The sequence below is a fragment of the Carica papaya genome, chromosome 6 (genome assembly GCF_054855325.1).
Source record: "Carica papaya isolate Zhongbai chromosome 6, ASM5485532v1, whole genome shotgun sequence".
NCBI classification, from domain to species: Eukaryota; Viridiplantae; Streptophyta; class Magnoliopsida; order Brassicales; family Caricaceae; genus Carica; species Carica papaya.
In genome coordinates, this window is record NC_142314.1 from 14,125,472 (window position 1) to 14,153,187 (window position 27,716).

At 34.2% G+C, this 27,716-nt stretch overlaps 1 protein-coding gene across 6 annotated transcripts; it reads left to right on the forward strand.

Annotated features, from left to right (window-relative positions):
- Window positions 1-1,597: 1,597 nt before the first annotated feature.
- LOC110826304 (uncharacterized) lies at window positions 1,598-27,479 on the forward strand. Of its 6 annotated transcripts, none has more exons than XR_015812910.1 (22): window positions 1,598-1,754; window positions 2,227-2,403; window positions 2,992-3,054; window positions 3,214-3,545; window positions 3,971-4,070; window positions 4,412-4,489; window positions 4,609-4,668; window positions 4,807-4,911; window positions 15,517-15,627; window positions 16,185-16,226; window positions 16,379-16,492; window positions 16,569-16,753; window positions 19,358-19,647; window positions 19,734-19,855; window positions 20,008-20,050; window positions 20,151-20,242; window positions 22,543-22,591; window positions 23,122-23,192; window positions 23,351-23,402; window positions 24,814-24,914; window positions 25,334-25,379; window positions 27,089-27,479. XR_015812910.1 is itself a non-coding variant. In XM_088206664.1 (22 exons), exons 1-22 carry the CDS (start codon window positions 1,710-1,712, stop codon window positions 27,137-27,139), a joined length of 2,397 nt encoding a protein of 798 aa, XP_088062790.1. In that variant the 5' UTR covers window positions 1,598-1,709; the 3' UTR covers window positions 27,140-27,479. The 6 variants fall into 6 exon arrangements, 5 of the variants coding, with proteins under 5 accessions (XP_088062790.1, XP_088062795.1, XP_088062791.1 ...); XM_088206664.1 differs by having other exon boundaries at window positions 23,351-23,470; XM_088206669.1 differs by having other exon boundaries at window positions 16,644-16,753; window positions 23,351-23,470.
- The last annotated feature ends 237 nt before the right edge of the window (window positions 27,480-27,716 follow it).

Consider the following 27,716-nt stretch of genomic DNA (forward strand, 5'->3'; position numbering starts at 1 on the left):
TACGTATACTATTTGTAATCATCTTGCACATGTTTTGATTGATACTAGTGTCTCACATTCATTTGTTTTACATACTTTTGCATCAAACTTGAATGTACTACCTAAAAAACTTGATTCTCTGTTATTTGTGTCTACTCCTGGAGTAGAACACTACTGGGGGAGGTTATATACAAAGCTTGTGTCATAGATATAGCATAGGAAATTATGTGTGAACCTAATAGAGATTGACACGATGCACTTTGATGTAATCCTAAGAATGAACTGGCTGGCGGCGTATCACGCCACCGTAGATTGTTTTCATAAGAAGCTTGTATTCAACTCTTCTAACGATGAGTCATTTATAAATTAATAAAATTCTTTAACATTTGTTCTCTCATGACAATTTTTCTTATTATCAAGTGCTTTAACTCGGCTGTTTTTTCTAAATAGACAAATCTAAGAAAGAAATTTATATTCAAAAGATTCTGGTAGTCTAGATATGATGTATGATAATATTTATTTCTCTCATTATCTGTGATTAATTAATAATTATAGCAATAACTTGTAAGTTAAAGTTATTTTTTTTATTTTGTTTTATAGTATATATATACATATACCAAATTGGTTCATAAAGTTTGACAATTGTCATAATTTTTTATAATTTTTATTTACAATTTGATTTCTAAATTTTTTTATTTATCTCAAATATTCAATTTAATTATATTCTTAATAAAAAAATAAAAATTGTTAAGGCAAACTTGAATGTTTTAAAAAATAATTTTGATCTATTAATTAAATTAATAGATTGATAATGATATAAATACTTTTTTATTATTAATTTATTAATTATTAAAAATTATTTTTTAAAATATATTTTAATTATCTAAGTTCTAATGATTTTAGTTTTTTTTTTGGTTAAGAATTAAAAGAAGTTTGATATTCAAAATAAATAAAAAATATCCAGGATCAAATCATAATTAAAAATATTAGTAATAAAATTGTGTTAAGTATTAAACACCAAAAATTAATTTGGAAAGTTACTCCATTGTTTATATATTATTTTAAATATGATATGTATATTATATATAATATATTATTACATAATATATATTTCTATACGTAGTATACATATATTACATATAATAACTTATAATGTATGTATATATTTACATTGATATTTCTGTATGTAATATTAGTATATTATATATAAGAATGATAATTTAATTTATTTTTTTTATTATTTTTTCTTTGTAAAAATAAAATATATATTGATATATGTATATTATCTATACAAATAAATATTAATATGTGTATAGTATTATATATAATATCATATATAATATTTCTATATGTAATATACACATATAGATAAGTATATTATTATATATTATATATAAATATAATGTAATGTAGAATAATAATAGTAGTCTACAGTTAAATGGCAAAGGCATTAAGACATTGTTAGGTTAATTATTATAACCCAATAATGATAATTAAATGGTAATCAATCATGCTAATTAACAAAAGTTGTTAACAACGGAATAAATAATAATTAAAAAATAAATAAATATAAAATTACAGTGTCTATTAATGTTTTAGATAAAATTCGCCGGTTCTTTATTCGAACATGATTAAACTTTACAGGACAAAACCAGAACCAGTAATTTATCCTGGGGTTCGAACCCTCCCTAGCTGGAGTCAGTGACGCGAGAAGACGAAAGAAGAGGGGTATGCGGAATTATTTGAGTAGGAGACCAAGGATCAGCAAGGCACGCGTATGGTATCGTTTCATCATATCATTCTTCTGTATAATTCCTGTATAATTATTGTCATTGATGTAATTATCATGAATCTCCATTCCTTAATCAACACGCACTCTCTTATCACGTGTCGTCGGCTCTCATGTGCTATTAGCCTGTCACTGATGCTGCTCTCTTCGATGTCGTGTTTTTAAATCGTCTCTCTTTGTTGGTTTTAATAAGATAAATTAGGTCTACCTTATTCGTCTTCTTGTTCGTTTCTTGCTACTGTAACTGTGTCACATCTTTAATCGAGGTTAGATTTCATTATTTGTAGCGATTGTAAATATTACTGCGGAATAGTTAATTGAGTATTTTGGGATTGGTAGAACGGCCAGAGCGGAGTTGTGAGAGTCGGGTTTAGAATGAAATGGGAATGGAATTGCAAGCCCTAGGGAGGATCAGCAGCAGATTGGTTGAATTTGATTGATTGATTATTTCCGTTTAGATATTCGCGAGAAGATTGAAGATGGAGAACGGCCACGAAGAGAAATTAGCCGATAAGTTATCGGAGTTAACGGTGAACAATTCCCCTCAGTCTCCCGACGATTCCACCGCCAAAAACGACAGCTTATTTCAGGTCATGAAAGCCGTTGAAGCTGCCGAGGCCACCATCAAGCAACAGGTCTTAGTTAACTTTCTTTTCTACCAGCTATTAATCTATTCGTGCATGGCATATCCTTTATTCTTAATGACGCAAAAAACCCATTTCTTTAAGTAACGATGAGCATTGAGTAGGTTCATGGAGTGGAGTCTTTATTAAACGACCATTACTACCAATTCTTGGTTTGGTGGATTGCTTTAATGGTTTGAGAACCAAAAGTAAAGAAGAATGTGAGTGGGCTGTACTGTTAAGAGCCGCGAGATATTCTGCAATTGTAACATGCATATTGACATCGTAATTAGCCTGTAGTATGCAATTTTATTTTATTTTTATGTTTGGGTTAATATCCATGTTTATAAGAAACAGCTCTGCTGGAGAGCTAATCAAAGGCACTTGCACTGAAGTTACTAGCAGAAGTGTAGAACATATGTTTTTGACACGCATACATCTTTCAAATATTTATTTTTTGCTGCTGTGCAAAGGTTTTCTTCTGTTTTTCTGGTTGTAAAATGCTTGATACAAGTCCATTTCTTTGTATTTGTACTGATATCACACTGTATCTCTCTTCCTTCCTAAGATATTATGATATTTCTGACTTCATCCTTACAGGTGGAAGAGAATAATCGATTAAGGTCTGAGCTTCAGAAAAAAATTCAGGAACTGGAAAAATTTGTAAGTTTACCTATTTTGGCTGGTTAATTAAGTGAAAAAAATGAGTATCTTTGTGTTGTAAGATTCCCTCCTTGTGGAATCAATTGGCAACTCCTATGTTTCACCACCGTCAAAAATCTGTTTGCATTGTTGTTTTGTTTTCATTGTGATGTTTTGCAGAAATTAGATGAGCCAATCGCTCGAAGGCCTAACCATTTTGATAAACAGAATGAGCATGTTTGTTTACCTTATGAAGTTCATCAAGCAGTTCCTTCTCTTAGTAGTCAACATGATAAGATTAAGAACATGGGCAGCACACCTACTACTGATTCATTACAGACGCTTGTTGTCCGCCAAGATATGAACTTAAGTGATGATGCTGCTGCTGTGCAAAATCATTCTGAGAGCCACTCTGGAAGTGGAAAGGTCAACGGGGCATCGAAGGCAACTGTAGATAGTGCTAGCCTTTTTCATTTATCTTCTCCATCTACAACAGCATTCTCTCCTACCAGGTACTGGGAATCAAATTTTCTTTTTGATACAGTAAATGCCCTGCACAAGGGCTTGTACCCAAGTTCCTTAGGAATAGGAAACTGGTGCTGAGCACTTTGGCCATGTGCCTCGTCTATATTAGGCATTAGGTTTAAATAACAATAATCACCTTATGCGCCCGTATGTTATTCTATGAGTTGCTACATGTTCAAAGATTTGTGTAAGAAATCACTTACAAGCTGATGTTACGGTATAGATGAATGGTCCGTGTTAGTTAAATTACTTAATTTTTTCAGTCAACATTAATTGTGCCATCAATTTGTATAAAAGAATGTCCTAAAAGTCTTTGTATGTTCAGCGTTTTTTGTTTTATTTATGTTCTTTTCAAGTGGCTGAGTAAAGGATATGTACAATTTCAGAGAATATTCTGTTTTTGCTTTCTTAGGCATCAAATAGAGGGAGAATATGATCAACGCTATAATTCATCTGGGCATGGGCTGATGCCTATGGCTGAAGTAAATAACACCAGCAGTATATGGAAGCAGGTACTGTTGCATGCCTCTTGAAGATGTGCTTTTTAGAAAATTTGGGTTCCATTTGGTTCGTGAATATTTTATAGTTTTTTATTTTCCAAATATATGTTCATACATGAAAATGTATATGGTAGATGAAAATGAAAACAATAGTGAAAATATGAAATGAGTTTTGAAAGAATAAAAGTTATTTTAATATATTTTCTAGAAAACTGTTTTTCTATTTATATTTGAGGATCATACAATACACTTTTTGTTGACATATATGGATTTATAAAGTTTAATTAGAAAATGTTTTTTATCTGCTAAATGGAGCTTTGAGGTTTTGTGGACCTTATTTTGTATAACTATAGGATCTCATTCTTAAGATTCGGGAACACGAAGAAGAGATTATGCAGTTGCGGAAGCATCTTGCTGACTATTCTATCAAGGTGAAATCTGCATAAATTATGGTCATTATCTTCTGGGGTTGTTGTATGTATGTAATCATTTCTGTGCTTACCAAATTTGATGTAATTAACTGATTGCTAGTTTTGTTTTTAATATATAGGAAGCTCAGATTCGCAATGAAAAATATGTCTTGGAAAAGCGCATTTCATATATGCGGCTGGTAGGCAGCTTTTACTTCTGCCTTTATTGGTTCACTACCATTTCCTCCCTTCTCCATTCTTTGTGCTCTTCTTCTTTTTCTTTAACTGTTTTTTGGAAGAGAATCTGAAGGAGTCTTCTGTTTGATTCTGTCTTCCAGGCCTTTGATCAACAGCAACAAGACCTTGTTGATGCTGCATCAAAAGCTCTCTCATACAGACAGGACATTATTGAAGAAAATATCCGTTTGACTTACGCACTTCAGGTACTATTTATCTTCCTTTGTGAGTATGACAGAATAAAACTTCTTCTCAGGTTGGTATTTGCAACCTGCATGCATTTTATCGTATATTTCGTCATCACGTCTTTTCTCTTATTTTTTTTTTTTCTTTTTTGGAATAGCATTTTCTTTTGCTTTTGTTGCTCCTTCTCCATTTGACTGGTAGTTATTGATCAATTATTTTGACGCGCAACTATTTGTTATGCAATTTATGCTTGCTAATCCTTTATGTAGTGTTTGTTAAAATGAACGAATATAACATAATGGATTGAATGGGATAGCATAGGATAAGACAAGGTATAGTAATTTGTTTGGTTGGTATGGGACTGGGACTGTATCGGACAAATTTAATTTGTTAGAAGTTTGGTGACCAATAAACAATAAATAACATAATGTTCTTAATTGCAATTATTATAGGATAATAAATTGACAACATATTACTATATGTTCTGAAATCAATTTTTACCTAATTCAATTAGTATAAGATAACAAATTAAACTCAGATGTATAGGATTAGGGGTTAAAAATAAACATAGGGCTGTACAGTTTTATAGTGTGTAGTCCCACGAATTTGCTCTTGTCAAGTGCTACCTTATGAATAAGCAAAAAACAAACATGTGTACTTTCGTCTTCTAATAATTTTAGGTTTGTGGTAGAAGTTGGAAAAGATTTGTTTGTTTCTTGTATTGATTTGATCCTTATTGTTTGGTACCAAATAGAGGACTAAACACTTTTGTAGTGTCCAATCCGACAAATTTACTCCTATCAAAGGCCGCCTTTTAGTGATGGATTTGATAATCAAATAAAAGTTGCTTCAATATATTCTCATAGAAGCTATAGATATTCCTCTTTAATACTTTTTTTTTTTAAAAACAAACTTCAATATTTTGTAATAGACTCTAATCATTCAGTTTTCGAGAAAAGTTCTTGTTGCCCTTGTTATCTTCCTCGGTCAACTTTGCCAACTGAAAAATCATGCTATCAATCAGGTAACAGGGGTGTTGGTGCCAGATTTGCAGGGATCCTTGGGTGTAAGCCCGTACAGCTGCCTTTTTTTTTTTTTGAAATAGCCAGTACAGCTGCCTATTAAGTATTTGGGTATACCTTTGGGAGCTAAGTATAAAGATGTGAAGTCCTTGGATCTGGTGGTTGAATTATTTGAGAGAAAGCTTGCGGGCTGGAAAAAGAATTTTCTTTTCAAGGGTGGAAGATTAACTCTTATCAAAAGAACTCTCACCAATCTTCTTATCTATTTTTTATCTACTATGACTTTGCTTGTGAAAATTGCTAAGAGATTGGAAAATATTCAATGTTGTCTTTTATGGGGGAGTGATGATAGGGGTCGAAATATCATTTGGTTAAGTGGGAGGATGTGAAACAACCAAGGTGTAAGGGTTTGGGTCTCCAGTCTTCGGTGGAGCTGAATAAGGCATTACAAGGGAAGTGGATATGGAGATTTCTTTCGTAGGAGGGGAGGTTGTGGTGTCGGGTTATTGGGGCAAGGTGGGGGGACTGTGTGGGGAGAGGGAGCAGTAGATTGATTACTAGCCTCATGGGGTAGGTTTATGGAGAGAGATTAGTATGGGGAGGTCTCAGTTCATGGAAGGTATCCAATGGAAGCTTGGGAGGGGCAATATCATTATATTTTGGGAGGATGAGTGGAGTGGGAGGGGCAATCTTTGGGACTAATTCCCTAGAATTTATAACCTAGCCATTAGAAAGAATGTGGTGGTGGAGGAGGTGTTTAGAGGGGTGGATGGGAGGTGCGGGTGGGACATAAATCTAAATAGAAATTTTAATGATTGGAAGATTGATGAATTTACTAGATTCCTTGAAGTTCTTGCTGATGTGCATTTGAAAATTGTTATGGATGCAAATACAGAAGACGCAACAAGAATGAGAAATTAACGTTCAATTAAATATGAAATCCTAATTAGTATTAAATTTCTAAATAGTTGGAATCCTAATTAGTATTAGATTTCTAAATAATATATATTTTATATTAGTACTTGATTTCTAAATAGAATAGGATTTTCAATATCTTAGTAAAGTATTTCTAATTAGATTTAGATTCCAAATTAGATTAACATTCTTAAATATGAATTGTAACCTATATATAAAGGGTTATGCTTGATATTAATACAAATAAGTCAGAATATCATTGTAAACTATAAGATTAGAGCTCTCTTTAACGAGATCCAAGATAGCAACTTCCTTTGATGAACTGTAATTTATTTTCACAAAATAGGTCGTTTTCGCAATAAGAATAAGGATGTTAACCCTTTATTAGAAGACGACTTTGTTGTTAACCATCTGATAACTCGATCCTTAATCAGAGAATATAACAATTTGGTATCAGAGCAAGACACCATGGGCGACCAAAGTTTACGTGAAGAGTTGCAGAATTTAGAAAGTTTGCGCCAAATCACACAACAATTAGAATTTCTTCTTGGCCAAACCGCCCAAGTCCAAGAAAAAGAGAAAATTAATAATGTAAAAACTGATAACGGTGGTTCAAATAAGAATCAGGGAGGGAAAAAACGACATATTAAATCAGGGCGCGAAGAATCTAACATCAGTTCCCATAACAACGGATGGGTTCCTCATTATACAAAATTTGATTTTCCCACCTACCGGGATTGGATGACCCGTTGGCTTGGCTCCATCATTGCGAACAATTTTTTATTAATCAAAAAACGACTAACAATGACAAGGTTGAATTGACAGCCTTCCACTTGTTAGGCGATGCTCAACTTTAGTATTACAAACTGCAATAGGAGGAGACAAGGATGTCATGGGGCTAGTTTGTTGAACTCTGCATATTGTGGTTTGGTGTGTCCCTGCAGAACAATTCATTAGGAGAGCTAATCAGCTTGAAACAAACAGACACAGTGGAGGACAATATATGACAGTTTCAGAGACTCTTGGCCTATGCCCATAAAGTACGGCAAGACCAACAAGTTGACATGTTTACTGCGAGTCTAGTAGATTCAATCAGGTTGGAAGTTGAGATGTAATCGTCCACCACTCTAATGCACGCAATGAGTATGTTAGGGATTTTGAAAGGAAACAACAGTTGTGGGATATGACCAAATACAATTATAATAATCATTTTCAGTCTGTTATTAAGCCTAGCAATTCAATTTAGAAAACACCACAGGGTAGCAACTTCACGCCACAATCTGGTAACACTTCCTCTTCATTTATAAAGAAACTTAAAAGGGTACTGATAACAGAAAAAAGATTGAAGAGATTGTGTTATAACTGCGATGAACCGTTTGTTTCGGGTCACCAATGTAAACAACTGTTTTGGATCGAGATTGAGTGCAACACTGGTCCTGAGTAATAAGAAAGTATCAACAAGGCAGATATATCCACAATTCAAGCTTGAGGACAAACTTGAAAATTAGGCGGAATTAATGTTAGCGATGCAAATATAGCGCAACAAGAATAGGAAATTGACGTTCAATTAAATATGGAATCCTAATTAGTATTAGATTCCTAAATAGTTGGAATTCTAATTAGTATTAGATTCCTAAATAATATATATTTTCTATTAGTATTTGATTTTTAAATAGTGTAGGATTTCTAATATTTTAGTAAAGTATTCTTAATTAGATTTAGATTCCAAATTAGATTAACATTGCTAGATAAGAATTGTACCATCTATATAAAAGGGTATACTTGATATTAATAAAGATAAGTCAGATATGATTTTAAATTATAAGATTGAATCTCTCTTTAACAAGATCCAAGGTAGTAGCTCTTTTTGATGAGTTGTAATTTATTTTCATAAAATAGTTTGCTCTCGCAATAAGAATAAGGATGTTAACTTTTTATTGGAAGACGGCTTTGTTGTTAACCACCCGGTGACTCAATCCTTAATCAGGGAACATAACAGAAACTCATAAGAATAATGCTATGTGGACATTCAAGAAAGATGGTATCTTTACAATTAAGTCCTACTACAACCACTTGTCCATTAGTGATAGTGACGTCATGAAATTTTCGGATGAGCAGGTTTGGAAAGTCAAGGCATCACCAAGAATTTTTTTTTTTTTTGCTTGGAAAGCTGGTCGGGAATGTATCCTTACTATTAATAAGTTGATGAAAAGGGGCCACATTACGGTTAATGGTTGTTACTTATGCATGGAGGCTGCTGAATCATGCAATCATCTCCTTCTTTGGTGTCCGGTGACCTATAGTTTATGGAATATGGTGTATAGCCTAATGGGAATCAACTGGGTGATTGGGGGATCAGTGAAAAATGAACTTTGGGCGTGAGATGGGATTGGGAAAAAGTCTACTGTTGTAAAAATTATTCCTTTAATTATTTTTTGTGTGGTATGGAAAGAGAAAAACAATAGAACGTTTAATGGTTGTGCGTGGGACTTTGTTAGAATTAGAGTTAGATGGTTGTATACATTTGGGTCTCTAATTCTGGGGCATGATGTAAATGGGTGGGATGATTTTGGGAAGGTTTTTGATGTTTTAACTGACTTGTAAATCTTTTGTATAGGGCCAGCACTCCCTTGGTGTTATATTCTTACTCTAATTGTTTTTTTATCTAAAAAAAAATCATGCTATCAATTCTCTCAAAAAGTTTCTGGTCATTGAAGGGACTTCTTCAGACATGGTGTTCAAAGGTAAAATCTAAATTATCTTGGTATCATTTGAGAATGGGTTTTGCAACAAGCTCTAGTTCGTTTTTTACGACCTCTAGATCAGTTGTTGTTTAGGGCTTTATATATATATATATATATATATATATTTCTTTTGGTGTCAGAGGGCACAACTTTAGTAAGTGCCTTAGAAATGCAAACTGCACCATGTCATTGTCTTTGAGAAGAAATTCTAGAGGCAGCATTTTAGAGGTTAGGGAGCTTAGTGCAGGATGTTGTTATGGGAGGCATGGGGTTGATGGCTGGTGAAGGCTGTTCCTATCAATGACATGGCGTGTTTTAGATTCAAAATAAGGAAAGGTCATAGGAAACCAATGTAGTTGAACAACAAATAGACATCCTTGATCTTGACGTGTGTCTTAGCAAGGATGACAAAAGTGCAAGTTTTGTTATGTTAATGGGTTATGCCCCTACATATGGATGAGGCTGGTAGTGAAGGTTGAGTGAAGTAGGCCTCCTAAATCCTTTGCTGAGGTGTTGCAATAACCTCCACCAATTCAAAGTGTGAAGGCCAATGCTATCTCCTTGGTTCTTAAAAAGTCAACTAGGCTAAGGAGAGTGTCATCATGCACTACCGGAGCGAGATTACAGTTTGGGCTCCCCCAATGCGATATTCAAGCCTAAGTTGTCATGGTTGAAGGCGAATTATTACTTGTGAAACCTAGAAAACATAAGACTCAACTTTAGCTGGTGTAAAAAGTCCACAAGATTAGAATGTGTGTGGTATTATCTTTAAATATTTGAATCAGGTCATTGAACACCTGTCTTACTTCCTCATATCGTTCTTTCTCTTCTCCATCTTTCTCTAAAAGAGACACTAAAAGCTATTTTGAGTCAGAGAAGCTGAAGCCATCAAGGCTCTCATGAAAATGAGTTGTGCATTCCATCACTTTGATTAGACCCAATTCAATTTATATACTCCTTCTTGCACCTAACTCCAAGGGCATCTCTAGTGGTGGTAGATCAGTGAATAAGGTGGAGAATTGGAAGGTGAGTTTGGCATAGGCTTTTAGTGAATTTGTGGGTATTTATTTTGAGGGTTTGGAAAAAAGATTGTGGGAGCTGTTCAGGAAATTGGAGGAAAAGGAACTTGTGGAGTGAGCTAGCATGGAGAAGGTGCCTGAGAAACATAAGAGAGGGGGAAGAAGTTGGGAGCTGATTTTGGAAGTGCTCTATTAACTATGAGAAGGGTACTAAGGCAGTCAAGACAACTAAGGTTCTTTCTCTTCAGCAGCCTCGGATGGGCAGCTTCCACTTTCCACCTTCCACCTTCCACCTTCAAGCGTCTCTTCTGCAGATGACAAATTCCAGATTATTTGTCTCTTCTGGATTCTGTCCGCCATAAGATGGAGTTGCTTTTTCTTCACTTTAACAATGTCTTTAGATTTATGGGCTGCTTTCTCAATGTAGTTCTTTTCTTTTCCTGTACACCTCTTTATACCAATGCCTCTTTAGGTTGTATAATAATCTTTCTTTCTTTCCCAGAAGAAAAAGAATATGCACTTTCTCTTACTATGATGAACATCTCAGTAAAAGCCAAGGGTGGCCAAGGAGGAATTGTGTAACCTTCGTAGGGATGACATCACATAGAATAGGATCGCTGTAGGGATCACATTGAAAAGAAACAAAAAATTTTTGAGTTCTCATGCTAATTTGTTATCTACCCATAATCCGAAAGGTTGTGAATGTAGTTCTTTTGGAAGATTTAGATGCTCCCCAGTTGAAGTTGAAACTACATTCATACAACTCTGTAATAAAAAGTAAGATTTTTAGCTTCTGTTCCACTGCTAACTAGAATCTGATTTATGTTAGTTTGATGCCAATAATCCTTCTCCATTTTAGGGCTTTTTTCTACATAACTACAACCATGAAAATCTATTGAGTCTACCTTGTTATTGGCGACTCATTCTTTTTCGTAATATTCTAGATATTCAATTTTTCAAAAGTGGACACTAGAGCATGGCTGTGACGGAACTAAATGTAAAAATAAAGAGATATCAATGAATCACTTGGAAACTAGTTTGACCCAGTGTTAAATAGATGTGGTAGAGGCATGAACTCCATTTTTATTACCCTATCCCAAGAAGAATAGGTCTAATAAGAGAGTATCTAATTTCCAACCAATCAACCTAGTGACAGGTATCTATAAGGTAATAACCAAAGTGCTATTCTTGAGGCTTGGTGAGGTATCAGATGATAGTATATTACTAAGTCGGAGTGTACTTGTTGTGGACAGAAAATCTTTTATGCTTTTCTTGTGGCAAATGAGGTAGGAGAATACATTAAGAAAAATAAAGAATTAAGAGTCGTGCTTAAGCTAGATTTTGAGAAAGCATATGATAAAATGAATTGGAGGTTTTTGTTCGAAGTTCTAGCAGAAAAGGTGTCGAGGGAGAGATGGATAAAATGGATGAGGGGTGTCTTTCATCTATCTCCTTTGCAGTAATGGTTAATAGCCAAACCCAAGAGTGGTTAACAAGATCTTGAAGAATAAGACAAGGAAATCCATTATTTTCTTTCCTATTTACTCTGGTGGTGGATTTCAACAGGATGTTGCAAAGGGGCATGGAAGTAACAGAGGGTTGGGTAGCAAGATAAGAAACAGAAGGGGTAGCACATTTGCAATTTGCTGTTGATATAATTATAATATTTGACACTATGGGTTTTGATGTTTTGAAGAATAGATTGCTTAGGACCCTTGAATTTTTGCTAGTGGGTCATCCTCCGGTTTATTTTGAGTCTTTCAGGAAGATTTTTGTTACGGAGAACTAAACAGTAAATAATTTGTACATGTTTCTTTTTTACTCTGCACTTCTGTTGCTTATAGCAGTACAATGTTACTACTTTTAATTAAAAAAAAGGATATAATTATAATTTTGGCCCATAATAGTAATTAAATTTCTAATACTCTCATTGTAGTGCAAATCTTTGAATTTGTTTCCAATTTGTAAGTAAACCTTGCAAAAATTGGGGTAATGGGAGTCAACATGGAGGACGAAATGTTGAGGGAATTATCTGAGGTCATTGGTGGCACTGAACTATATTGGTGAATTACATAGCTTGCTTTAGGAGGTAACCTTAAGAGGAATTTTTGGGAGGAGGTACTTAGCAAAGTGTTTAAGAGGTTAGATTGTTGGAAAACAGGTCTTCTTTCATTGAGAGGCTGGCTCACCCTTATTCATGTGAGCTTGTCTAGCATTCCCATATACATGTTTTTTTCTTGTTCGGAGCATCTACATGTTGTAGAGAGACTTGAGAGATGTATAAGGAGATTTTTATGGGCAGGATAGGTGAGAGTTTAATGGTCATCTAGTAAAGTGGGAATTTGTTGTTAGCCTAAAGATCGGAGAGGATTAGGTGTTAGGAATCTAGTTATTAAGAATATATCATCATTGGCTAAATGCTTATTGCATTTTTCTCAAGAAGCTAATTTATTGTCACAAGATGATTAAGAATATCGATAGTGGTGGTTGGAATGGGTGGGATGTTCTTGAGGGATGGCTCAATTTCCATGTCTATATAACATATCCACTAGACATCATGAACTCGTTTCCTCATTTGTCGTGACCCACAATGATGTTGTTGGCTGGGACTTCCAGTTTTCTCATGGGTTGGCTGATAAGAGGTCGAAGATTTGATTGCTTTATTACATGCATTAGATACCTATCACCGTACACGGACACTTGACTATAGATGGTGGTGTTTATATCCGTATGGTGTATATACTTGCAAATCATTTTTTCACCACCTGGCTAAACACTATTACCTCCCAAATTCCTTACGCTAATGTGTTATTGAAGATTAAGGTCCCTCTAACATTAAGGTGTTTGTGTGGACAAAAATTCTTAAGAGGCTTATGTACCTATGAGTTACTGCGAAAGTGTCGACTGAATTGCACTATCTCTCTGATCATTTGCTTTCTGTGTTGACAGAATGGAGAAACACATGCTCACTTTTTCTGCATTGTGATATGGGTTGTAGTTTGTGGTCAAGGCTACTGGGCCTGTTTGGGATCCCTTGTGTTGCTCGCCACTAGGTGGATTGCTTTGTTTGCTCTTATATTCAAGGATAGGAGTGAGGAAGGAGGCAAAACCACTCTGGAGAGTGGACATTTTTGCAGGATTGTGGAGTATTCAGTTGGAAAGAAATTGAAGAATATTCAATGATAGATGCTCTTCACCTTGGGACTTGTGGGATCAGAGGTTTTTTCAGGCATCTCTTGGGCTAAGGCTCAATGGTCAATTTGTGAATATGAGCCTCTCCGAACTGTATCGAGATTTGGTTTTGGGGGGGGGGGTGTTGGGGAGGGAAGGTCAATCAATGACACCTAGCATGATTGTTTTTGTGTTCTTTTTGTTGACAGTTTGAGGAGGATGCCTTATACTACATAATTGTAATTATCATTCTTTTCTTCTTAATAAAGTTTCTTTTTGCATAAAAAGAAGATTTGATGAGGTTTAAACTACTATGGATGAATCAGTTTAGTCTAAGCGATTGATCAATCGGTTCAAACACAATTAGAAGAGGCCTGGATGAACCCGTATAGTCAAATGCAGTTTGAAGAAAATTACACCAATGTTAGGTTCACACGGCATTCGGTCATTGGAGGATGTATGGGTTTTGGTGGTTGATTCGTTCAGTGATAAGGGTCACATATCAGGGTTCAGTGAGAGGTGTTGTGGCCTCAACGATTATCATCTAATGATGCAGCGGACTTTTTGTGGTAGTGATTGGCACTTATTTGGATTGTATTTTGCAATGAAGCACTGGAGATGTGCTAGTTGGAGCTGTCTGGGATCTTTGGTGGTAGTTGTTTGAGTCATCTCCTACTGATTGATGGATGTTTGGGTTTGTATTCTCTGTTTGTTCTTTCTTTTTTTCTTTTCCGAGTGGGTGGAATTTGTTTGGATGAGGGGTTTGAGATTTTCGGAGTAGGAATTTCTAGCTTCAGTACCAATTAATGTACAAAGATTTGGAGACTGATTTGACTGTATAGGAATTTGAGGATATAAATATTGCACTTTTGATTTCTTATGTATCAAGCCTTAAGTATCACATATGAGGGTTTGGTAGCATCATACAACCAAAAAGATTGAAAAAGTTCTAGAGAATTTTTTATCGAATGACTAGACTTCTGAAAAGGGAAATTACCCTGGTACTTATAGTGCTTCCAAAGTGATAATTTTCCAAATAGGATGAGTATCTAACTATTTATGATTTAAATTATGGTTTTAAATCTAAATAATTATTAAATTACAAAGTATTTACAAAGAATTTACTCTTATTTTAGTATTTTAACTATTTATAATTTAAATTATATCTTCATAAGGCTGCTTGTAGGATTGCTTTTTTCTCTTGGGAGGTAGAGTGGGTTTTAGTTTTTTAACCATTGGTGTTTTTCTGAAGAGGGGCAAGATTTTGGTGAATAGGTGCTTTTTATTTGTCTTAGTGGATGTAAAGCCATATAGCTTCTTCTTCCTTTCATGTTTGGAAATTAGAAGCCTTTGGTACTCAGCTGTCAACCTCCTCAGTTTGTCTTGAGTGGTTACTGGGTGGACAGAGGCTCACTTAAGGATGAAATTTTTCCACAGAATGATATTCCTACTACCAAGCAACGGGAAAAATGTTTCCTGATTCCTATCTCTATCTTTGTATTCAGTATAGGGGTCACCTTATGGTGGACGGAATGAATATTGTTGATTTTCTCTCTGTCGGTGTCTTCTTTTTTACATGGGTGGCACCCTTGGTGCTCTTTTAATGTTATTTCTTTTTCTTCCCTTCCAAAAAAAAATGCTTAGTCATGACTGATTTTGATATCCCCAACTTCTAACATTTTTTCAACTTAAATAAATTCTGAGCATAGGAAAGCTCAAGTAAAAGCTAAGGTTTCCTCAATCTGTTGTTTCAGGCTGCACAGGAAGAGAGAACGACATTTGTGTCATCCTTGCTGCCTCTTCTTGCGGAGTATTCTTTGCAGCCACCAGTTGCTGATGCTCAGTCGATTGTGAGCAATGTTAAGGTCAGGTCCAGATGATATTTCTTATTGTCACATCACATGCTATCTGATGCTGTTCGCTCTCAAGAGGTTTTGGATTGAATCTGAAATTTTAATGTTAAATGCAATTTGCAGTCATCAGTTTTAAATATTTAGATTTGAAACTTTGGGTACTTGACGGAATTTACACTGTTTTGTCAGTAATATGTACTAAAGGGCTAGTACTGACAAGGCTTTCTTAGATATGATTGTCATGGTCGGTAACTACCTGTGTCATCATTTCTCTGATTGACTGTTACTTTTTCTTTCTCCCCTATACATGAGGAAAAGGAAACCCAGAGCTTTTGAGTGGTAGTATTCAATTCCTTCCCTTTCCTGCTCTCTTGGACCATCTTTCTATCTTTTTCTATTCTCTCTCCATTTTCTCATTTGATGCAATGGATAAGTATGAAATTTAAGCTTACTTGGAAATAAACGGTAAATGAAGTTCCCTGCTACATATATTTTGAATATGTTTAGTGCAACTGAAGCTGCTTTGTTTCACATTTGTGATATTTACTTGGACTTTCTCCCTTGTGCAGATTCTCTTTAAACATCTGCAGGAAAAGCTTATTTTTACTGAGGTATGTCACAGGCATGGGGTTTTTAATGTTAATTTGCTGCATCTTGTTTTTGTTTTCAATTGCAGTTAAGTTTTAACTTGGGTTCTGCAGCATTGCCTACTGAATTCCGCCATAAATGGATTGTGTTGATTATATTGTTTCTCTGGTCCCAGTCAAAACTTAAGGAGTCTCAGTATCAGTTAGCACCTTGGCGTTCAGATGTAAACAACTCTAATTTTGCACCACAGTCGCCGTCTCCTTCAGTTGTCACTGGATTAACAATTTCAGTATGATCTTACACCCTTAGCAATCCTGATTGCTTTTTTCCTGTTTTCTTAAATGCGTTGCTTTTCGTCTTGTCAGAACAAGAATGCACTTGAATTGGTACCTCAGCAAGCATATTCCCATGGAAAGATACCAATATCTTCTGATGTTCAGACAGGCACAGATTGGGATTTACATGGTCATCATCAAGGTGGCTTGAGTGGTGTTGTGGGGAAGAATCTTGATACCGATGAGTTTGGGAGGTATTCGCCTCTTACAAGCAGGTGAGTCTGGTCCAGTGGAGACTGGTACTATAGACTGAATGTGCAAATTACAACTTTCTTTTTTTTTTTGGTTGGTTTTGTTTTTGTAGAAATCTCATGTTGGTGGCAGTTAGTGCATGAGTTCTTATCCAAAGATGTTGGGTTTTCACTGGCAAGGATGAACTCCATTCTGGGGGCATCATATTGGTTAGCTATATGATTTATGTTTCTCTATTGGAGTGAAAGCTATTTCAGTCTTTTATCCGAAGGATGATAAGAAAAAGAGAGTTGAGTTCGGGGATAGAACTTATGTGATAGCAGCATATGCTCAGAGAGTCAATGTGATTGCAAGTGTCTTGAATATGTATAGGGTATTACGAATATCCTCTCAAAATAAAAAATTATGATTTTACTTTTGTTAAGCTTCCTTTTGGAGAAATTTTGCCTTAAGCACTTCTCAAAAATTTATCTGCCGTGTGTTTTTTTTTTTAAAATAAAAAGTGTAAATTTATATTAACATGGTACCAAACAATTGAGGGTACCGCCCTAATACAAAAGCTTTATAAATGTAGTTAACAAATCAATGACATGCTCAAATCCACATTACTAATTATGTCATGTTCTAACAATAAAAATCTAAAATAATGCAACCATTTATCTCTCAAACTATACAAATTATTAGCTTTATTTTCAAAAGCTTTAGAATTTCTCTCATTCTATAGAATCCAAAACAAGGATAAAGGAATTAGATTTTTCAGCTTTCTTTCTAAGTGAATCTGCTGTGTGCTTTTAGGCTTTAGCAACAGTTTCAATCCCCACACATGTTTTCGGATAGAGTGGTTTTCTTTGATTTTCTTTTACGTTGGTATCTCCTTGTGATATTTTTGCTTTGTCTCCTTGTACTTTCTTGTTTTGGTTAGAGGGTTCCATGTCTTCTCATTCTTGTTTGTAACAGCTTTTTTTTTTCTAATGTAAAATATTATAAAAAACATTACTAGAAATGAGACAAGTAAAAGTGAGTTCCAAACGAGTTAAACATTATCATAAATTTTTTATTGGAATTTTTTCCTCCTTTATATTATGTTTTTAAAATTTTTAGATAATTTATTTTTCATGTGTGACTTATTTAGTATGCACAAAATCTAATTCTTAATTGTTTGATTTGTTTTCATAATTTTCAATATTTAATAATTAACTATTTATATAATAACAGTTGGAACAAAAAAACTTACTAAGGATATAAATCACTCATGAAAAAATTTAGAAAAGGTATTGTATATATTCAATGAAGGCACTTCGTTGGTTTAGCAGAAATTATATCCGGAGCATCTATTGTAGCTTCATATGCTCCCCTTATCAAAAGTCAAATTAAACTTTTGCTTTTAACTGAAAGCATTTCTGATTTAGGTGTTTGACCAAGGTTTTGCTTTTTCATAGCAAAACCGTAATCTAGGAGTTTGGCTGAATGAGCTTTAGGAAAGATTTCTCTGTTATTTGAATCATTCTTTTTTCTGATGAGACTATAATTTCGTTTGGGAACTATCACTTGGTTTGGGGATGTATCTTTTGATATTGCTGGACATCTTTGCTATTTCTGGGAACAAAATGACCTTTCTAAGTGTGTGTCTTCCTTCAAACAAACAGCTTGTTGTTTGGAACCTGGCTTTCATAGGCAACACCAGTAATTTATTTCAAAAAAAGGGCAACACCAGTATTAGGAGTAAGCTTGAATAGTTTTTTGATAATTATGTAATAGTGAAGCGAGTACAGATTTGGAAGATAACGTGGGTTGGACTTGTATGAAGGTAATTCTTGTGCAGTCTTTCTATCAATCTTTGTGGGAAAGAAATTGGGGAAGGTGAGTGTGTTCTTCATGGAAGGTCATTTAGAATATGGAAGTTTTGCTTAGGTGGCTTTCTTCTCTTGGGACACTTGTTTGGAATGAATTCTAACAGTTTTTTACTATCTTTGCAAGAAGAGTTTCAACATGGCTAATCATCTCCTTTCATGGTGTTCTTTGTCTGGTCAATGTTGGAGTTGGCAATCTCCTTGATTGTGTTCTATTTTAGAGGCTTCAATCCAGATTACTGGATGTGACTTCATATGGTTTTTGATTCAATAGTCATGTTTTAGAAGACAATGGAGGAGTTCTAACTACTTTAGACATTTTGTTTTGTAACTTATCTTCTTTTATGTACATGGGCTTCATTGCCCTTTATTCTTCTTTATTGAATGTTTCTGCTTTTTCAATAAATAGATTTTCTATTATTTCAGGTCCTCAAAATTTGGTGCTTATTTCTTATTTAATGTCAGATTTCCATAACTAAAGTGCAATGAGCTTCTCTGTTATTATTGATTGATTCTTCAATAGGAATGCATTCTTCTCTCTTTGATTAAGCCTCTTTCTTTACCAGTTTCATCTTTATTATCTGTGGTCAACTTATTCTCAGAAGTTCTTTTTTTCTTCACTATTACAAATAAAATTCTTCATAAATGGCAAGATTTAGTGCCTTTTTTCTTAAATATTTTCTGCGAATTGTTATTAATTCATAAGAATCGCATGTTATTGGTGGTATGTCAATGTCTTTGGTGAAAATTTGACCTAGTGTCTTGGTGCTTTATCAGGAATTCTGCACCCCAAGATATGCCTGCACAGCTTGCTGTTACTCGGACTGAAGCTTATGGTACAAGGTACAGTGAAGATAATACCAATAAGCAAGTAACATTTCGTGATCCTGTCAGCAATAGTGAGATGGATGACCTCGATGCGGAAGGGCACCCGAATGAGAGAGAACCTCCAAACAATTGGAGTTCGGGAAACTCTCCTTACCAATCTACACTTGATGATCCCAGCTCCTCGTATTCTCCTTACTTACCACCTGTTCTTGAGGAACCGTCATCTTCTTTTTCCGAGGGTAATGCATTACCAGACATAAGATTTAGTTTGACATTCATAATGCTTTCATCAGCCTTCTCAAATTCTATATGTTATCATAAACAGCGGCAGAAGATGACCCATTACCTGCTATAGAAGGTCTACAAATTTCAGGGGAAGCTTGTCCTGGACGTGAACTCCAGGCGTGTGGATACTCAATTAATGGAACAACTAGTTGTAATTTTGAGGTGCATTTTCAGGATGCTGACTTCCACTTTTTTTGTTGCATGTGCTTGCTGACGTACACAATTTGGGTTCAACTTAATCTTATACTGTGAGTATTTCTGTCAGATGTTTATATCACACATGTTTAATCTTTACCTTGTTATCATGTATGCAGTGGGTACGTCACATGGAAGATGGATCTGTCAATTACATTGATGGTACTTTGGTTGTTCATTTCATAAATGCTTTTTCTGAATTTTCCTTGGTCTAATCATTCCCATACTGCATACTGGTCTTAGATTAAGTTTCTGATGACAGGAGCAAAACAACCAAATTATCTTGTTACTGCTGATGATGTTGATACATACCTTGCCATTGAAGTCCAGCCTCTTGATAACAGGAAACGCAAGGTATTTGTTAAATAATATTACTATTGGCTCTCACTCTTTCTTTGGACTTGTATTATTTTCATCTCTCCAATAATTGATATTTTCTGGTTTATAGGGCCTGTTTTGCTTTTGTCCCTTGTATTTTTCTAATATTTTCTCTGTCATGGTAAGTCTGCTTTGTCTTGTTAGCTTCAAAATTCCTGGTCAAGGTGATGCTTCAACATAACACCAAAATAGTATTCCTGTCAGAGTTGGTGACCATGAGTATAAACAATCTTTGGTTTCAGAAAGGGTATGCAATCATAAAGCATTTGAATGGTAATTGTTGGGATTTCACCTGAAAGTTTGTGGAAACTTATTGATAAGAGGTAACATCTGAGGTGCTCTCCAATATAGAGTTCAAATGAGGAACAACCCAAAAAGTTCTTCCTCATCACCTCCAAACCAAAAGGTTGAACATTTTGGATCCAGTGGTTGATAACCTAACATAATGAGGTTTCTGTTCTTCTCAAAGCCCTAAAACTTTCCTTCTAAGTTTCCCAAAAATGAAGTGGGAATTCAAGATATATAAATACTCACTCTCTTTTATGCCATAGATTCTTCCCAAACATGGAATTAATCATTACAGTGTAAATTATGATTCTTTTATAAGAAAGGATTTACCATTTAGCTGTGGCCCCAATCTATGGGGTATAACATCATCACCTGGAGCAGATGACCTGGAAGTACATGGCATCTTGTGATTGTTATTTCTTAATGCACACAAGCTACTTAGTTATGAACCACAAAGAGGATTGGGTAGAACATTTAGGGGTCACTATTTATATAATCACCTTAGGCTCTCCAAACGATCATATACCTTGATATGGAGACGAGTATTTATGCATATAAGAATATGTTATGCATATAAGAATATGTTAATATATGTTTTTTATATATCTACGTGATAGCGATCGTATGGTGCTGTAATATGCATTTTGGTCTTTGAAAGCAAGGTTAATGTCTCGAGTACATGAATTGCCGTTATCTAGAAGCATGTGCAAATTAAAACTTTCTGGATATTCCAGGCTAATCGTCTATGAATTTGTCTAATATATCCTTAATGGTCTTTGCATGGTCAATAGTTACAACTAGTAAGGAAAATGTAGCATTAATAACTGGGCAATTAGAAATTTCTAATTCCTTATAATACTTAAAATCTACTTAAATAGCCTCATGAAGGTAAATAAATTGTTTTTAAGTTTTTTAACTAAATGCTTCAAGTTACTTAAAAGCAGTCAAGTGTTTAGTTAAAAAAAATATGAGAATTTTGTGTATGCTGGCAAAAGAAGTAAATTAATAGGACAAGTCAATAAGCACTTGTAAGAGATTAGGACTATGGTGCTTATTGTTTTCTGCTTAAAATTATTTTAAAGCACCTATAAGAAACCTGAATATTTCCTTAGTAAAACACAAAATTGTACTGGTTTAATTCCATTGACTGTGCTTTTGGTTATTTGGAAAGAGAGAAATTTTAGAACTTTTGAGGGTAAAAAGGATTTGATGTATAGATTAAGAGATAGGTGGTTTACTTTTTTGGGTCAACATTTTTGGGGCTTGACATGACTAGAGATGAGGATTTTGGGTTTGTCATTGATACCCTAACAAGAATGTAAATCTTTGTTCATGGTTGGTACCCATTTTGATACTATATGAATATATACTTCAAACTTTTTATTTTTAAAAAAAAGTAAAACACGAAATTCTTTATGTATTTGTTTTTGATGATTGTATCAACTTTCTGTAATATTTTGTCTTACTAATTATGTAATTCCCATATATATTTTTGAGATAAAAAAAAGGTATGGTATTATAAAACGTTCTGGACATGTGTTTCTGTCAATTTTCTTTTTATAAAATAGATAATAGAGGTCCAGAGTATATAATAGTTTACAAAATAGAGTTTTTTTGTTTAGTTTTAAAAATTGAGAAGGTTTCTATATAATGCAACAAATATCAAGGGGTCAAATGTAATTTGTTGGATAACTAATACTACAAATGCTTGTTTTTGTTGGGACAAGAATATCTTTTATCCATGCCAAAGAATGGAAACAGAGCACTTGTACATGTTTCTTCCAAAAAAGTAAAAGGAAAGCAGAATATCAATAATTATGTTTGGATCGAATTTCTGAGATAAAAACAATCTTTATATCTAAATCGAGTTGAGAACTTATTTTCATGTACCGACGACTGGATCTTATTATAATATCGAAGTTTAACATAGTAATATCTTTATTTGAAACTATAAACGAGTGAGAGTTTCTCCTTCTGTGTCACTGTAGGGAGAGCTTGTGAAGGTCTTTGCCAATGAACACAGAAAGATCACTTGTGGTGAGTTTACCATGCTACTTTAGGTTTTGAATTGAATTCCAAAAAGTCTTTATCTTTCTGGTGCATGGCTTTATTTATTGATAAATTTTGAATTGTAAAAATGTCTTACTTGCACATTAATTGCTATCATCATTCACCATAAATTTTTGTAATTGTTTCCAGCATCTTTCGACTGTATCATAAAGACTAGTGAGCATGCAGCAGTATGTGCAGTATGCATTTTTAAATGTTTCCTTCAATAAAAGAATATCTGCTTTGCCACTCTGCTTCTTAACTAATATTATTTCTTCTCTTACTTGGATTAATGGTTTTCAGTTTCTGAAGTGCTAATGCATGGATAATGGTATTAGGAATTAAAAGAAATTCTTGCAAACCTCATTACTATTTCTCGCATCTTCTTCTTTATTCTTTTAGTGCAAATGAAAGAAGGGATGAGGTTGGGGAGGGGCGGGGAGGATGAGGTGCAGAGCTGCTGGTGTATCATAGTGAGGTTTTATCTGTTACAATATTTTCTGTTTTGTTTCTTGCAGACCCAGAAATGCAGAATCACATAGAGAAAATTCTTCAGAGCGGTCATGCTTCATATAAGATTTCCTTACCGGTATGATTTCCATTTCAATTGTTTCCCTTCTGTCTGGTTTTTCATTAAAATATTTTCCCTGTTATGTGTTCTACATCGGATTCTCTGGTTCTCTTTTGAGCATGGCTTTTATTCTTTTCAAGTGGTATCCCAATTTTGATACTGTTTCTTCTTGACAGGCTGGATATCTTGATATATGGGAACCGGCTACATTGTCCATTAAGAGAGAAGGTTATAGTATCAAATGTAGCAGGAACAGTGGGGTTGTAGTCACTGAAAAATTTTCAGCGACTACTAGTGTATGCTTTCTTACTTGCTTAATCTTAATGATAATTTTTGTGGAGTTTGGCTATCATAAACTGTGGATAGAATTGTTAGGCTGAGTTGATCTTGAAAATTTGCTCTTCGAGAAATTTATTCATTAATCATTTTGAGTTTGGGAATCTTGGTGGGTGCCGATATTTGGAAATGTTTGGGTAGGGTGGATTGAACTAAGTTGGTTCCCTCTCATTGCTGTATTGTCAACCTCATTTATTGCATTCTTTTTGCACACAGAGTCAGTTTAAAGGATATCCATATTTATCAGAAAAATATTTTCGTCCCCTTTTTCCATTTGATTTTTTAGAGGATTATATGGAATACTGAGTGAAATCTTCAGTACTTCGTCCATTCACTAGTTCTGTCATGAAGGGAATAGAGAAATCATTTATTTCATATCCAACGATACAGCAAACACATCAATTGAGAATCATTTCTTCCATAACCATATGGTTCAATAATATTATGTTCCAATTCTGTTCTCGAATAGTTATCAAAACCGGACCGGATTGCCCGGTCTGACCATGAACTGGAAACTTAGCTAGTCGGTTTAGTAAATACATAAAATAAACCTAAAAAGTCAGTGAAAACTGACAAAAACTAATTAAAATGAGTCAATTCAATTAAAATAAACTAATTTAGATGATGAGATTTGATCGTTTTGACTTTTCTTTTATCTTTATTTGTTTTGTAATGATAAATTTAAATATTTAACACAATACTCATATTTTATATATTAGTAGTTATTAATAATGTAATTTATTTAATTTTACTATTTTTTTGTGTATATTCTTTTAACTGGCAGGTCGACCAATAAACTACTGCTGAAACCCGTAAACTAATAAGATGTCTTAGCCTATTCAATGAGCCATTTGATTTCGATAACTTCTGTAGTGCAGAACCAATAAAGAGGAATAAACGTTTGAAAAAGTTTTACATGAAAAGAAGCAGATTTAATTTCCTTTTCTAGTTCTTTATACTATAATATTGAGGTAATTAGCTATTTTCTTTTCTAGTAGAATTGCTACATAGAATTAAATATATTTTGGTGTTTATAAATTGGTATCCTAGTTTAGTAGTTGATGGAATATTTCTGTAATTATTATACAACTAACTATTGAATTACCAATTTGATTGTTGAGATTCGAGATTTTCAACTTTTGTTCTTAATAAATTATCTTTAGGCATTGTCTTCAAGTTCTCTTTATCCTACATCAATTCTTTTATTGCAAATATTTATCTAATATATTCTTACGTTAGCTATTGTGGTGCCCCAACTGTTCGCACACTATATTTTATTTTTGTCTTTTTTTTGTTTCCTTAGGTTACAATTCCATATGGGCAAGCAACGGAGCTTCTAATAACTGGTTCTAATGGTTTTGAACATCTCTTACGCGTTGATAATAATTCAACGGATATTACATGGTAAGTTTTGAAGCTTCTTCTACTTGTCAGCTGCAAATCTTGAAATTTTAATTCCGTGATGACCTGATTGATGTAGACTTCCACTAAATTTAGCAAAGCAGTGAACATGGATGATTGATGATTTTCTTTTGTGCTTGATACTTCTTTAACTTTTCCTTTTTTCTTTTGCTGTAGAACTGATGTTTTTTAAGTCGTAAAGGAGAATTTGCATGTTAATTAACTTTCAACTGATATATTCATGTATTCATATAAATGTGTAGTACACACAAGTTGACACGCCTGCATATATAGGTGGGTATGCAGTTCCATAGTTGCATGCTTTCCAGTCATAAACTTCATTTTTAGACAGGTGGTCATTTCATGGTGACTGATTTTGATATCTTTTTATTCTTCTTGTAACTCAATTTCCATCTTTGCAGTTCAAGAGATGCAATCGTGCTCACCTTGAGATTATTTATGCTGAGGGTATGATCATTTGTTTAAAACCTTAGAATTCTTTTTTCTTCCTTGGATTGATAATTTCTGCACCTGTTCCTTAAAAGAAAAGGTAAATAGGTTCTCCATATATGTAAATCTGATATCTTAAGCTCACGCTAAATGAAACAATCTTTTGGACCTTTTATTTTATGTTGGTGCCATTCATTAGTTATATATTAGTTTTGGTCTTTTTGGAGTCATCGCTCAGCTGCTGTCTCATCTGAAAGCTCCTATGGCATTGACATGTTCAAGCTACATTTTAACAAACGAATTCAATGAGCAGTTATAGAATTCATATGCAAACCAATAATTTTATATTTAAAAACTTGGTCTGCAAATGACTTCTACATTTTTTCTGGAATTCATTTGTTACAGAACAGTGTCAGTTGTTTTTCATTTCTTCAACAGATGCTAATTTTAGACTACTATAAGTAAAGCAACGGGGGATAAAATGCACTCCTTCCCCATATTGCAAGTGAAGGGAAATTTAATGACACCACTTGGGCAGTGCAATTCATGTTCATTAACAGTAACAATCAGATGGAAATTCACTTCTGCTGAGGCTATCGTGGCTTCCCTAAATGAAGCCACTGCCTCGTATGCTCATAATATACATTCAAACAGAGTTCCTTTTTTATTTCAAAAGAATATATATAAACAGTCAAAGAGAGATCTTATTCTTGCAGTGCATGTTTGTTATACACCCTGAGTTAGGATGCTAGGGAATCAACTAACAAGATTGAAGAGTATGGTAGATCTTCCCCTGTCCCTAAGTCAGTCTTTCCTTCTAGAATGTGAGAACATGGGAAGAAGCATGAAGTAGATCAATGAAAACATATCTTTTTATCGTCCTCAAAAGTTAACATAGTGAATGGTGATTCTATTTGTGGAAGGTGGTATTGAATTGTTTGGCTGACTAACACAAATGGTACTCCAGGAAGGGGGAAAAAGGAAGGATTGAAGGACATTTATTTTGTTTAATTTTTTTCTGTTTTCTGAGACAGATGAGATATCACATTCTTTTATAAGATAAGTTATTTTGATTGGAATTAATGTGGTTTCTGAGGAAATAAGAATGCTATTTTTATGCTTTATTCAAAATGTAATAGCAGGTAGTAGGAATGTATATTTTCATTAATACCTAGCTAAGTTTTGTGATGTCTTGGTTATGATGAATTTGTTATTTTAATATTGTTTATAATCATGTAACTTAAGTTTAGTATACTTGGGGACATTTCTATTTAGAGATTTAAGTAAGAGTATGATATTTTGTGAGAAAATAAGTATTAATAGAGTGAAAATAGAGGGGTATAAATGCTGAGGATAAGACATGGTTCAGAACCTTAAAAGGGAACTAGAGAGAAAAAACATACAGAAAAATCAATATAAGACTCTGCATCCCAGTCCCTCCATAACAATCGGAAGAAACATCCCCAAAAGTATTTACTTGGGACACATTTTCATCTACAGATACAAGTAGAATATGGTCTACTTTCCTTTGTTTCTTCATTTCTTTTAATCATGTCATACTTTCTTCGTAAGCATTTATATAAATTTACAATATGGGGATGGAAACATCTACATGCAAAATAAAATATGATTATCGCTTTTCTGAAAAAATTCCAAAGAGTATATTCAGCGTGGATGTGCCGTTGAAATTATTTGTTTCTTAAAGGTTCTCTTGTTGAATGTTGCAGGCTAGTGAGAGAAGAAAGGGAAAGAAGAAGGGGTTTTTATTTAACAAGTAAGATAGATTATAGTCTTCTTGCTTTGCAGCTTGGTGGAGTAGCAGATTTTGAGGGTTTCTAGTTAGAAGGTTGAGTATGCTGCCCAAATTTGAGTAGCTTTTGTACCACAATCAATTGCAGGCAGGAATGAGCCTGATGTGTTTTTCGCCCTATGTATATGTATATTTTAAATCCCAGTTGTATGTGCCTATGCGATAACGATCTAAATTCCCCCAGGTCCCTTGTATTTTTCCACGGGCAATGCACATACAGAGAATGCTTTCTTTCACACCCAAAGCTGGACTGTATATTTTTGGTGAAATATAGAAATTGTGCATATAAATGCTTTCATTTGGCTTAACTTCTCAATCGCCCACTACTTTGTCTCAGCATGAATGCTTGATTTGGCCCAAGTGTGGAAGGGTGGTTGGAAATATCACACCATAAAAACAGAACATTCTTGTGTTTACATAGATATCATTGGTTTCGTATGTGGTGTCATTCGGTTCTAATCTTTGCAGCAACTAATTATGCCTTTCTAAGTCGCCATGTTAGCAATCATACCGAAGTCTGTCTACCCTGTAATCATTGCCTTTTG